General features: G+C 36.8%; 1 protein-coding gene across 1 annotated transcript in view; it reads left to right on the forward strand.

The window, feature by feature from the left end:
* RPS6KA5 (ribosomal protein S6 kinase A5) overlaps positions 1 to 14,974 on the forward strand; it is a 77,498-nt gene that overhangs the window by 37,797 nt on the left and 24,727 nt on the right. Inside the window, 1 exon segment of the mRNA XM_040557991.1 lies at positions 11,896 to 11,976. Coding sequence (XP_040413925.1) covers positions 11,896 to 11,976 — 81 coding nt within the window.

Here is a 14,974-nt window from a genome sequence, read left to right on the forward strand (position 1 = left end):
CTCAAAAGAATTTTTAAAAACAAACAAACAAGACACAGTCAGCCTGGCACTTATTTTCTTGGAACAAGATTTTCAAACAGGATTTTCAACTTTCATTTTAAATCTACATCATGTCTTAAGCCATCAGAAGGCTTTTTTGTCAATTTTCATATGCCTTCCTAAATTGATACTGTAATTGTTTGTTCTTCTGGACAATTAAAATGTTGGCAGAGAATAATGCTACAGAACTGATTTCTATGGAAACATTTTCTTTTCTTGGTGCATTTCTTATTTTTGAGGTAAATATCAGTAAAATCACTTTCAGATAGGTTGGCCTCTAAGACTCCCTGAAGGTGCAAACCCTGTTTCTGCATGGAATTTATGTGGACTCTATGGCAGTGCAAGTAAATCTCTATTTAAGGCACTATTCTTTTATTTATCTTATGTTTTTCTCATTAAAATTACGAAGGGAACTCTAATGGCTCACCTAACTAGTAGCTTATAGCTGATAGAACAGTTTGCTGATAGCTGATCTATGGGATGCTCTGTATGATACTGCTCAAGACTCAAGTTTTTCAGTCTTATAGTCTGTTTCTTGAGGACCTGTGGTTCTTGCCTAGCTTGTCAGCGAGCAGCAGGATGGGGAGGCTGCTCCCTGCAGTAGTGTGAGCTGGGGATGCGGTATGCTAACTGACCAAGGGCACAATCCCACAGTTCCCAAACAAGATCAGAGCAGGTGTATTGGCAGTAACCAGGCTCAGGTAACAGTGCAGCAGTTCTCAGACAAGCTTATAGTGAGGAGGAAGGCCTGAGGTCCAGCCAGGATTTGAAGGCAGATCAGGATCAGTGAGGTACACAGCCAAGTACAGGCATACCGGCTCACTCTGGGATCAAGACCGAGGATGTGAGTTTCAGCTCCCAGCTGAAGGTGGAGGAGGTCCCCAAGCAGGTTCCACACACAGTCAGTGGCACTGAGTCAGAGTTGGTCTTGAGCACAGGTGGCTTAACCCCAAGGGGTGCAAAAAGAGCAAGGTTGATATGCTAAGGGTCCTGAACACAGTTATCCTAGGAAAGCTTTCATTGTTTATGTTTCTTGGAACCAAAACTTAAGTTACTGGCTTTCAGAACTCAAAGTTATATAAAATACATATAATAATGATGCTTTCCCTTGTATTCTACAATTTTTTAAATTTCTAATTGATATTATTTGCTATACTACTGATAGAACCCAGAGGGCAACCTAGAAGTTCTGTCTTCCTTTGTTAAAGGAACTTTAACAGAGTTAACTTTGACTTTGGACTTAATATTTGTTTAGAGGTATAAGCAATTAAAGTACAGTTTTATTCCAGCACAATTCCCAAGGTAAGGGTTCTAGATAAATGAAAAACTACAGTGGGGTTTCTGTAGCACAGTACAAACACCAGCATCTGTTCATGCCTAGAAGTGCTCTACCACTTTAGGCATTTCATAATATTCTAATAAATTCTTTATAAGTTGCTCTTGAAGGGACAGGAGCAAGGTTTCAGTTGATAGCATGCGAAACTTTTTGTGGGCTCTTGCCCTTAGTTAAGTTTGAGTCTCTTACTCCTGAATACAGTGGTGTAATATGGTGTAATATGTCTCTTCTAGCCTCTTCTGTCTGAATTTGCATATTTCCCAACTAATTGTTTTTTCTTTAGTGGCTCTATAAAAATAGTAGAATGAATGACGCTTCTGTTAATTTCCAAATATGCATTGAATAAATTGAAATTAGAAAAGACTTTACATTGTTTAAAATGGTTTTCCTAGTTAGCTAAGAAATTGGTAAAACTATAAAATAAAAAGAAGGATCATTGGCCCTACTATTGTGGCTGAAGCTATTCCTATTGTATTTATAATAAGTATGCACACTAGGAGATTGTAGGAACCTCACAGAAACACATTACCATTATTTTTCAAGAGGTCCTACTTGAGTATGTTTCCAGTGCTATTACTTCTTGTTGCCATTTCTAGTTTGGAATTGGAGTCTGCTTTTCTGCCTTACCATCTTCAGTGAGATATTCTGCAGAAGTGCAGCATGCAAGTTTCATTTGGCTTTACTTGTCCATCACCCGGGGAAGTGCTGATTCTGTCCCATTCCTAGTCAGGTGTCAGTTGCTGGTTATTTGCCCAAAGAATGCTGGGACTTCTGCAGGTTCAACTTAAATTTGAGTGCCAAGAGCTGTTAAATACTCTAATATAAAGTTAGATGTTTAATATCTTGTGGGACAGGGTTCTTCTTGCAAGCAAAATTTTTCACTAAAGCTTTAATGAAAACATCAGTCAGATGTTAGTTGCATCAGTCTACCTTCAAAACAGAATGATACAATGCAGTGTAGGCATTTTGGTTGAGCTGACTGCCTTTACTTCACGTGGATTCTCTTGTCAATAAACAGAAAAATCTATTTATTGATAATCATACCACAAAAGGAAATAATTGTTTGAGGAACTGTAAAAGCAGTTCTGGATTTGTCCAATATAACCGTATAGTCTGTGACAATATCCAGTATGATTTACAAGATCCTTTCTGCAAACATCAGAAATGCCAGGAAAAGCCTATTCTTTGTGAAGAATCTGCTGTATTAAGTCCCCTTTCTTATATGTTAAAGACATATGAAGCCTTCTGTGTACCTAAAGATTTTTGTACAGTTCTGTACATCCAGGAAATATTCCCTGGCACAGAAATCAATACATGCCATGCTCCAGTCTCACTGCAGGAGAGATCAGCTGGCTTTGGCTTCCTTTATTAGAGATGGTTGGATGTACCTAAGAAACATCTCTGAATTTCTTGAGAGTCAAAAGTACATCATCACTGCAGTTTTTTTTTTTTTTTTTTTTTAAATCTTGATCATCAGTTTAAAACATACCATTTTTTGGGGGGTTAAGCAAGAATTAAAGTACTGTAGTGTCAAAGAATTTTTAATGTCTGACATTAATTTCTATTCCGTATGGACCCTTCCCCACATGTGCACCTTATTCCTGTGCAGAGGCACTTCTTTGTTATCTCCAAAAAATGACCACATGCCATGCTCCTGGTAATATAAAAGAAGTTACCCACCATCAGAGAACACTTGGGTTGTAAATATTTATTCATAACAAGTTTACAAGTTTGCATTTGCTAGAATGTTTATTCACTAAATACAAGTCAGAGCAAGGTCTTTGTTTTGGTCAAAACTCGACTAGTTCCAAAAAGTTGGATTGCAGCTTTAAATCTTCTGTATATTACATGCAGACTGCTTCCAATTTATTGTAGGCAAGAGACATTTTCATGAAACATTGGTGGATTTTACTTGGTGGATTCTACAGCCCTGAGTATTCTATGGAAGTTTGAAACATAGTTGCTCATATGATTTATGGTGTGTGCGTATTCATGTGAGTTATAATCTGTTAGGTGATTGCTTAAAGAGAAGACTGAAGATACGAAACTATGCTAAACTATGATTTTAATGATTTAAAACTATGATTATGATTTAATTATGATTTAAACTATGATTTAAACAATGATTAATGATTTTAAACTATGATTTTAAACTATGATTAGCTAAACTATGATTTTAATCTATTTGATTTTTTTCATCTATATTCCTGATCTAGAAGTTGGTATGAGAAATATTACTGCCCATGCAATAGAGGGATTGACCTTTACTTTTAAGTAGAAGGACTGTATCTATATTAGATTTAAAAACCTTGTTAAAACTTGCCATGCAATTTCAGACTAGCTCAAAGAGCAATAAGAATTCCTCTTGTCTTGCTGGGTCATAACATTTTGAAACCTTTCTAATGGTGGAGTCAGATGAAAAGAACAAAGCATTTTAGTTTGCCAGCTAACAAGTTTAGACAAGCCTAGGAATCCCATTAGAATGTTGCTGAAATCTGTGGAAAAAAACGGCCAAAACATGCATAATAATTCTATTACTTCTCCATTACAAAAATATGATGAACCAACGAATAGTTCTTGTCTGGATTGGAGAATTTTTCAACTGAATGTGTGAAGAGTCAATCCTGAGAGCAGCTTGGCATGCCTTAGGCCAGATTTGGTCTGGCTTACCTGGTTCTTCCCTTCTGTTCCATTGTATCTTCCTGCTCTGTGTAACTACGTGTTACTCCACTGCAGATATCACTTACAGAAATGGTACAAAACCCACAGCATTGCATACCAAATACTTGCCTTTCTTTAAAAACAGATGGCTTTTTTTGTGAAAATTTTATGCTTTTTCAGTCAGTTCTAAAAATTGCCTTTCCCTTTCTTGTCAATTATTTTTAATAAAGAGTTGATTTTTTCTCTAAATCCAATAATTTTATATATAATATGGCAATCTACACGAAATTTATCAAGGGTTTGGCTTTAACTTATTATCCAATATCACCTAAAGGGTAGCTTATTTTGCCAGATCTTGAGGAAACTGCCATCACTTCCCAATCAAGATGTAAAGCTTCCTTTATGCTTTACTTGCAAGTCTGTTGGTGAGCGCCAAGTGCACAAAACCCTTTTGGTTTGAGACCAATTATATGTTTATGTATATAGAATGAAAAAAAACAGACAACCCCCCACACCCCCATTATTTAAGGAAGATGCAGTTTCAGATTTTAGCCTACAACTACAAAGGGTGTTTGACAGATAGAATATATGTCATTAAAGGCTGCGTTTTGACTCTGGAGGTTGTCTTTTTCTCTGGACCAACAGCACTTACTGTTTCCAAGTTTGTTTCTGTCTTAGTGTACTCTCTAGTAAACAACAACAACAAAAACCAGCAATTCTTAAGCTATTGAGTTGCATTCCTGGAATATTTTATTATAAATTCAGGATCAAAGGAAATTAAAATCCAAATAATTTACTAATGGAGAAGTGCCCTTTACCTTTACAAACAACTTACACTAGATATTAGATACTGTAGGATTTAACAAAGCCTTTTGACTCTATGCTAGCGTAGTTTTGAGCAAGGAGTTCCTGTTAGAAAATGCATACAGTAACATTTGGAGAAGACTAGAATTGTTTAAAAACAAACAAAAAACCAACAAAACAACAACAAAAAATTGGAAAATGCATTTAAGGAGTCAAATTTCATAGCTCAAGGAGTGTGATAGCAGTGTGGCTTCAAAATGTGTCGCCTCTGATGTTCAGGGTAGTAGTCCAGCTTGGTTAAGAACAAAGTATTTGCGCATTAAATGGTCGGAGAACAGAAGCAATCTGTTCTTTTTCAAAGGTGACCTTTCATGCAGCTGGAGAAGTGGATCTTAATTGTGAATGCTGAAAAGAATGGCTTCACTGAATACTTGGCTAATCCTTTGGCTAAAATATGTTTGCACAAAGGCTGTTGTGAATAAATAAGCCATAGGACTGTAGAACCCGAGTGTCTGCTGTGGAGCAGTGGTGAATGTTGTTTGAATGTAATTTGTCAACTGAAGAAGTACTTGAAAGGCAATATATTTGAATGTTAAATAATATGTCTTCAAATGACAGAATGACTGTGTTAAGACACTTGAGGGCTTTCCATACCCGTGTTCATGCTTTGGAGACAAAATCACAAGCACTCACGCTCTGAAGCATTTTTTCCAAAGCAGTATTTGGATAGCAGATACACTTCTTAGGTTCAGTGCACACGTGTAGAACAGCACACTTAGAACATGCCTCAATATTTTGAGCTAGATACTTTAGATCCAGTGCTTGATCATTCTGTGTAGATGTTTTTTTTTTGTTTTCGCCTCCATAGGTGTTCTGTTAGCAAGCTTTATTCAGCTTCTCTATTCCAACATTCACACCTCTTCAGATTTCTTTCATGTTTTTGTTTGGGTGCTTTGCTTTGGTGTGTTTGTTTTTTCTCAAACCCTCTGAAACAAAATCTCAGGTGCGTTTAAGGCTTTGATCTTTCCCTTTGTTTTTCTTTTGTTCCTGTTTTTCCAACAAGCATATGGCTTGCTCCAGTTTGCTCAGTCTGTCCTTTGCACATACAGCAAATTTGGCAACTGCTCATGTGGCTGAACTTCATATAGATTGTGTGTTTCTATTGATGTGTCATCTGGCTACCTCGAGAAGTCTAAATTGAAATCTATTTTCTTAGTGCTCAACACCAACATGTTGATGACACCATTGACTCAGGAGGTACTCAGCACATCAGCCATTGGGCCTTCAGCCTTTCAGTGTGGGTTATCTTCTTTTGCTTTAGAGCCTCTTTGAGTTCCAAAAGCTGTTCTCTCTATTTTTATTCAGGCTGACTTGAATGCCCTGTCTGCCATGCTGTAAGCATGACAGTCACAAGATGCACTTTGCAGTTGTGCAGATCTCAGTTTCCAAGGGTATGGTTAACTTAATTTTTCTTAGTCCCTGAACTAATGAGATTCTCTGCTTATTGGAGGAGTTACAGTACTGTGTATGAGCTCCTTGGGAACTTGTCCCCTGCTCCAAGATGACGTTTTTTCTTTACCAATACTGTTTGGCCCTGACACTCAGCCAGTCAATGTGTGCCTTTCTATCTGTAGCTCTCTTCAGCCAAGTATTGCAGCAGCTTGTTTCTCAGATGCAGATCTTCAGGTGCATGTGGTGAAATAACGCAGGCCTTCACCCCCCCGGGTGTTTGGAAATACCTGTCCTAGCTGTTGTCTCTGCCTTTTCTTTGCCCGTTTCCCATGCCCTTTTGGATGTGTTAGGGCATCAAATCAGACATTTTCAGGACATCTGGGCTCTGTGAGGTTTTTTTATGTCACTGGAAACTAACACTCAACTAGACATAATGGAGTAGCTCTTTAACTAAAACGTTAGCTGTCAAATGGCAATTTGGACCAGCAGAGGTGAGTCTTTTACAAGCATGTTGTGTATTCCTGATTCCTTGGCTCACCTGCGATCTTATTTAATTCCTGTGGTTTGCTTTGAAGCTTGTTAGAGATCTCTGGATGCTTAAGTTCTCTTTCTGAGAGTAGAAAGGTTTATACGTGTTCTTTCTGGAGCTTTAGATAGCTTTGAATGCCTGCCTAGCATTCCTTGATTATAAAGCAGGGCCAAGTGATGATACCCCACAAGATCATCAAGAGCATGATGGTGCAAAGTTTCCATTCTTCTGTCAGCACTTTCATTGAATTCTGGAGCTAGATTTTTTGATCTCTGGAATGGTATAATTTGTGGTCTACCTACCATACATACTCTTAGCGAGGAAGATGCTGCTCTGAGGTTTTTTTCTTTGTCAAAATGATTGTTTTCCAGGGCAAATAATCCACTTGCATCTCTCCATTTGTGGACAGTCACAGTCTAATTGTTTCTAAAGCTGTTCAGTGGCTAGGTGCTATCAACGTTTCTGGGTTTGAAGTTAAATATGCTCCTTTTATTGATGAAAGAAAAGGAAAATGGGATATAGGAACAGGTATTCCAGAAGAAAGGCTGCAGAGTGTCATACAGGTGTGGTATTAAAAGTACCTTGACTAGTTAAAGCAGTTGTGTTGCACTAGGACGCTTGGATCAGGCAGAATAATTGCTAGGAACTCAGACGGAGGGCTGTGCCTACCTTTTTCATATTGCTGTATGTGGAGTGGGAAAAGTTAGAGATCTACTCTCTCCACATATGGAGTAGGGAAAAGTCAGAAATCTACCCCATGTGTCATACTAGAGCATTTATTAGAAACGTTTGGAAGGTACGTGTAGGCACATGCACAAAGCTTGTGTTTAGCTCATCTCAAAGAATAAGTGGGGGATGTAACCTGCCTTTGTTAAACCATACATCTGCTAAATTAAAAAGTGAACTGCCTGCTTATCCAGGTGACCCTATCTATGTTAAGTGACCAACAACTCCAGCAAAATTCACTTTGTGTCAGTGGCTTCGCAAAAAGTTAGTGTGCTCTTAGGCACCTAAACTATTTGAAGTAGCCGCTTCATATACCTTCACTAAAAACTAATGCTATTGCACAAGAATTCAGAATGATGTTGAACTTGGTGAAGAAAAAGAACAAAACCAAATAAAAAACAGACGGTGTGTACCAGAAGACTGAAGGCCATCTCCAAATCATCTGTGAGCATGGAAGCACTGCTGATTGGGAGCAAACATAATGACATGCTTCAGTGACAAGGTCAATATTGTCATACTGAGTTATTAGAGGTGTTTAGCCACACTTCTCTTTTACTTCCTTTAGTGTCTAATTGCTTGATGTTCTGCAGCTCAGATGAGGGAACCACAGTGCTTAAGGCAATGCGTACTGTGTGAGGAAAAAGAGCATTCTGCCTTGTGCAAAAATCCTGAAGCTCAAGTATTTGCAAGATACTCCTGTTCAGTAAGAATCATATGCAGCCTCCAAATTCAGTTATTCAATAATTTTCTTTCTTGTCTACTAACAGTTCCATGTTGTGAGATGAAAGGCAGATACTGGAGTTTCAATTCATGTTATAAATTTGCTATGAACTGTAAATTTGTGGGGGAGAGAGAAATACAAAATAGGGTTTGGTTGTGCTTTAAAAAAACAAAAATAAATGAGACTGCATATTTGATTTGTAAGTAAAATGTGATTTCACAAATGACTGGTGAAATACATTATACAGTGACTTTTTGTCACAGAATGACAGTGGTTGAGGTTGGAGGGGACCTCTGGAGGTCATCTTGGTCAGGTCCCTGCTCAGGCAGGGCTGCCTAGAGCCACCTGCCTGAGACCATGTCCAGGTTTTGGATATCTACAAAGAGGGAGACTCCACTGCCTCTCTGGGCAACCTGTTCCAGTGTTCAGTCACCCACACAGTGAAAGAGTTTTTCCTTGTGTTCAGGCAGAACTTCTGTTTCTGCCTGTTGCCTCACATCCTTTCCATGGGGACCCCCAAACAGAGCCGCCTCCGTCTTTGCAGCCTCCGTAGGTGTTTGTGCACAGTGAGGAGATCCCCTGCACCACCTCTTCTCCAGGCCTAGCAGTCCCAGCTCCCTCAGCCTCTCCTCATAGGAGAGGTGCTCCAGTCACCATTTAGGGCCATTTTATTGTCCCTTCACTGGACTCTCGCCAGTATGTTCATCTCTCACTTGAACTGGGGAGCCCGGAACTAGAAGTTTTAAAAAAAAAAACAAAAAAAAAAAACCTGTGTGGTTGGAGGTAACATTCTTTTAAAATGTCTTTAAACCCGCATGTAATGCATACCACTAAAGACTACTAGTGACTCCCTATGTTTAACAATGACAAATATATATAAGTAATCCTGGTGAACTTAATACTGTAAAATAGTGTTCTGTATGTAACAGCTAGAGGTAGTTGGTATGGCTTGTAATTTAACAAAAACACACCATACCCAGAAGAGTATCTAACAAAGAAGCGTCCACGCTTTGTGACTTCATCTGTCTGAATACAGTAATTTCTACCGTATGTCAGGAAGACAAATCAGTGTCAATTTTCATTGGAGTCAGAATATTTTGCCTTCAGTGTCAGCTTTATTTATTTATTTATTAATGTTTTGGGGGAGTGCTGAAGTGTAGTTAACTAAGAAACTCTAAATAATTGATAGCAGTTTTTGTCTCCCTGTAACAGTCAGAAGCTGGTTCCATCAGGGCTTCTGGAATATGAACATTGATGTATTTATGGCAAATCAGTGTTGATCTAGAAGAAAATGTTCAGTGGGTCCCTTTTGTTTTCCTACCTAATATTAAACTACAATCTACTACACAATTTCTTGCTAAGAACTCTGCTTGTGATAATCATCTGCTTTCCTCTTCTTGGCTTTATTCAGCCTTGAATTTCAGCGGTAGATTGCTTTTAAACTGAAAAGGAAGCAAGAGCTAAAGGATACAAATACTTACCTATGTGGAATAAAAGTTGGTATTTTTATAAAGCTTACTACAAATGTATCCTGGAGCATTCGATTTATAAAGAACCGTTTGCTATTTACAGTATGACTTTCTTTGGTATTGAATTTAATTACACAAAAATATTTTACAAGATACAGTGTCAATTTTTTAAGCCTTCAAAATTATCTTGGGAGTTTTAAAGATTAAATTTTGGCAAGGGACAAAAAAATATCTCAGGCATGAATTTAAGAAAGAAAGAACTAATTTTCCAAATACCGTTTTCAAAATTCAGTCTCATTAAAAGATAAAGTCTGTTGAATGGTAGAAGGTGAATTACTGTTTTTGTTTTGATGTTCTAGAGAAAAGCTAAATATAATTGAAATCAGAATAACCTTTATATATATATATACATATATATACATATATACATATACATACACACATTATTTGATAGTTCCTACTGGTCATAATTTTGTATCTTTTGAAGTGTTTTCAGTGGGCCTTCCCACCAGCACAGGTATATTCCTGTGCTGGATACTTGAGATCACAATGGGTCTGCTGTACCACGGTATATGTTTGTATCTTAAATCCCCAGTCTCTTTCTTGTCATTGTAGTACCTTGAAGCCTAGTTTTACTACACCACCACAGAGACAAAGAACATAATTTTGAAGATAACTCACTGAATTTGCAGCTAGCTAAATGATAGTTTTCATCCCTTTCTTTTGATGTATCAACATTATAAATTGTTTTCGTGAATCTCAGCTTGGCTGCATTGTCTTTTGCAAGGCAAGGGTACTTTGGGCAGACAGCAGGTGAAGGAAGGTTTCAGTTTGTGTTTTTCACTCCCCTTCCTTTTCCTTCCACCCCTTCTTCCCTCCTTCCCTCCTGCCCTGTTTGGTTTTTTGCTTTTTTCACACTATTTTTCTTCTAGATAACAGGTACTGGAAAAGACAATAAAAGAGAAATGATAGTTGTGTAAAAAGAAAGTGGTATTGTGAAAAGTTATCATTTTATGGCTTTGTCTCAGAAGTTAATATTTCAAGTTAATATTTGAACCAAATGAGGCCCAGAACTATTTTAAACCCAGAATTTTACAAAAACAAAAAGCCCAAACCCACAAAAACAGTCACAGTGTATGTATTTTAATAAGTACAGTTTATGAATATGCTGTTGGACTGTTTATTTTTTTCTGCCTCATGGTAGCGCTGAGCACTATTCTAATTTTAAGAGCTTCCTCTCATTAGTGCAGTACAATCTTCTATGTAGCACCTGTTTTAAACTCCACATCTGCATCTACGAATGTAAAACCTGACTTTTGAAATATTTGCTTTTTTGAACACTCTTCTTTAAAGGACCTGTCAGGATCTCTCCCCAAATGCTAGAAGCTTGAAGGATAAGGGAGGAACAATGTTGCATGGCCCAAACACATGTGCTTTCGTCATTAGCAAGGTCCAGCATGCCCTCATGTTGACCTCAAAGGTAAATCGCTCCTCAGGGAACAGTTATACATGCCTGTGAAAGCCAGCTTAGTTTTGAACATAATCAAAACAATAACTTCAGTGTATAGAATAAACTTAAATTTACAACTCTGTCTGTCTGTTTGCCTTTCTCTTTCTCTCTCTTGTCTCTCTCCAAGTCTCTTCTTGAGAGAACATTGGGTTTTTATGTGCGTTTTGTGAAAGGGAATTACTTTTCTAGAGGTCATAATAAATTCCTAAATATGGAGAACCCAAAGGATCTTTTATCTAATTTAGTCAAGTCATACATCTTATAATGAATCGCTCTTTTTAACTTAAACATTTCATTTGTTTAGAGTATTGATATTGCAGCCTTCAGAATGTGTCTATGTTGCCTTGAGGAATGATGTATAGATCATTTAGACTAATAGGAATGTTTTTAAATATCAATACATTAATTTTTGTGTGCTTATGTTAGACTACCACACAAACTTATGACATTTTTTTTGTAGAAGACTGTAAATATTTCGTAGCGTTGTGTGATACATCTCTGCGTATGATGGAATATGATTTAGCTAGCAGTTCTGAGCTATTTGGAGAAGAATTGCTGCCAGCATCTTGGAACTGTTAGCCAGATATGTCCCATATGATTTGGACAATGTAATGATTTGATATGAATTTTATTTTCTTTTTTTGCTAGAATGAGAGCATATTCCTTCTGTGGAACGATAGAATACATGGCTCCAGATATTGTAAGGGGGGAGATACAGGACATGATAAGGTATGTTCTATCTAAGTTTATTACTGAAAAAAGTTAATTCTTTGGGCAACATTGTTGTTCAGTTTGAGTTTTTCTGTAGAATGTGATAGTGTCTTACTTAAACATGCCTTACTTCAGGTTGTCCTAAAATAGATTATTGCCTATATTTAAAAACATTGGCATAATTTATTTTCAGTTTGAAGTTAGTTTTAAACCAAAGTACAAGGCATAATTCTAAAGCTGTTGAGGCTCGCTTGTGTTCTATTTGAATCTTGTTCTAAATGTGCAGTGGGACAAAAAAATTTAGCTCATACTTGCTTACTTTTATTTAAAAACTGTTTAGTTTGGAATGGAAAAACAACTGTTTTGTGACTAATTCTGATATATTTTTACAGTTGTACATCAGGTAAGTCTATTATCTTTCTTGAAGTCTTGAGTGGATTATTAATGTAAGTTTGGGAAATATTCTCAGATTGTCAAAAATTAATTCCATTTAGCTTGAGGCTAATTTTTTTTATGAATTAATGTCAGTAACTGATGGCAACAATTAAGATGACCATTATTCACAGATGGAACTCAAAACAAACAAACAAATAAAATGTCACAACTCTATTCCACTGAAAGAATTCTACAGCATTCATAGATCAATTATTTTGATTGGTTACTATACTGAGAAGTTTTTGAGAATATATTATCTCCATATTTTATTTTTTTCTATGGATTGTTTTGTTTTTCTGTTGGGGGTCCTGGAATGTAGTTGATTACAATTCATCTTAGAATTGCCTTTTTAAGCACTGGAAAATATTATGTCACCCTCTATCTCCTTTTCCTAGATTGCTGGACTCAGTCTGACTTTGCCTTAGAAGGTTCTTTCTCTGTTCTCTGCTTCTGTTTTGGTCTGAACTTGCCTGCAATATTTTTTAAGTAGGAAACGCTGTAGTAGGCACAGTATTTCAGCTACGTGTTGGCAGTTGGAAGTACAGCAGAATGACTACCTCCCTGATTCTTCTATTAGACATAAAATGGAAAATCTGATTTTTCTTTTCACTTAGTCATTGTCTCACACCTACTTTTGTTTCACTATAATCTTTGCGTTTTTTTCAGAGTACTGCTTACTTCATCATTATTAAAATGGAATTTTACAAATTTATGAATCTAAGCTCCATTTCCTGCACTCCGTATTTCTCCTTAGTTTAATCTTGCCAATTTCAGAGGATTTCTCCAATGCGTCAGTCACTTTAAATTGTTTGTTTTTTTCTCAAGTGCTTGCAAATTATGTACTATTGCTGCTATTGCTGATTTTAAGAGCAATCTCTGTGCTGTTATCTTTTATCAGTTCTACTTGATATTTTCATGAAGTATAGAGCAGAGCTGTATAGTACACTTAAAGAAATAGCCTAACAATTTGATGGCAAGTGATTGACAGCTGTTAAATAAAGGTGTTTTCAGTTACATACGTGCTGGTAATTGTTTACCTTACAAATTCTTGGCTAACTATTGACGATGCTATTTGGCACGGTGTTTGAAGGTTTTTAGTGTATTTTGTATTTACTGCTTATCTAGCTACCCAAGATCTTATTTAAAAAAGACGAAATGAGATTGCCTTAGTATGCTATGCTCTTGATAATCAGTGTGTTTGCTTGTAATCTCTTCTAGATAGCTATCTTGTCTGTATTAAAAACTTGCTCCAGATTTTTTTTAGAGTTTGATTCTGATTCTGCAGATCCTCCTACTCTTTTGGAAAAACACACACTTCTTCTGGGATCTTCTCTGATCATTGTGTATTTGCAAGGAGAATTACTGACAGTACAGAGACTTCTTCAGCTAGTTCCTTTAGACATTCTTGGATGAATAGATCAAACATCAGATTTTGTGTATCTTGAAAAAAAACAACAAAACCCCACAATCTCTAAAGTAGGAAGTCAACTTTTTCATCATTTATTGGTTGTGTTCCTGTAATGTATTAATTTTGTCAGCACAAGTAAAGCAGAATTTCAGTTTCATGGATATGCAAACTTCATGGAAATAAAATTGAGAAATTCAAGCACCTGTAGTAAAATTAATTTTGTTTAAATGACTAAACTGCTTCCTTTATTTTCATAGTAGTGTCTTTCTTACGAAAGAGAGAAAAAATTCTTTATGGATATGGAGCAATTTTTTTTATAATGAAGAAAGTTTCAGGAGTGACATTGGGTATGAGAGTATGGAGTTAATATGAGCATTTTGTCTCAAAAAATACTTTCCTCTTAGAAAACCTCTGTTTTCTATCCCCAGATAACTGCCTATCCTTGAAACCATATAGCCTGCTCCAAGTATTGGGATAGTCAGACAAAATCGAGAGACTGTAGCCATAGATGGGATTATCTGAAGACATTTTTTTAATGTATTGGTACTTTAAATAAATAAAATAATAACCAATAAATAAAAATAATAAATAAAATGAGGTGTCAGAGAGATGCGTAATATGACAAGGGGGAATGCTTTTAAACTAAGATGGGAGATTTAGGTTAGATATTAGGAGAAAGTTTTTCACTCAGAGGGTGGTAAGGCACTGGAACAGGTTGCCCAGAGAGGTTGTGGATGCCACATCCCTGGAGGCATTCAAGGCCAGGCTGGATGCGGCTCTGGGCAGCCTGATCTAGTGGTTGGCAACCCAGCACAGAGCAGGGGGGTTGAAACTAGATGATCTTTAAGGTCCTTTTCAAGCCAGGCCATTCTATGATTCTGTGATTCTATGATTAATATATGGGAAGCCAAAGATAACGTGTTGCCATGCAGTATAAGATGAAATTCCATAGCATTTCAGGTGTCCTGATTAACTGTGAGCTGTAGACCTAAACTGTGCTTTTCAAAAGTTCCTTAGTTTCATTCTCAAGCTCCTAAAAGCTCAGGTTCCACTACTTCATAGCAAGCTTTAGTTATTTCAAGTATGTATAAGCTCCGTTATTTCAAGTATGTTTTAGAATTCTTATCGTTTCCCAATGTTAAAAATCAAAATTAGTTCTGGGGAAAAAGTCAA

Source organism: Cygnus olor, chromosome 5, assembly GCF_009769625.2.
Source record: "Cygnus olor isolate bCygOlo1 chromosome 5, bCygOlo1.pri.v2, whole genome shotgun sequence".
Taxonomy (NCBI): Eukaryota; Metazoa; Chordata; class Aves; order Anseriformes; family Anatidae; genus Cygnus; species Cygnus olor.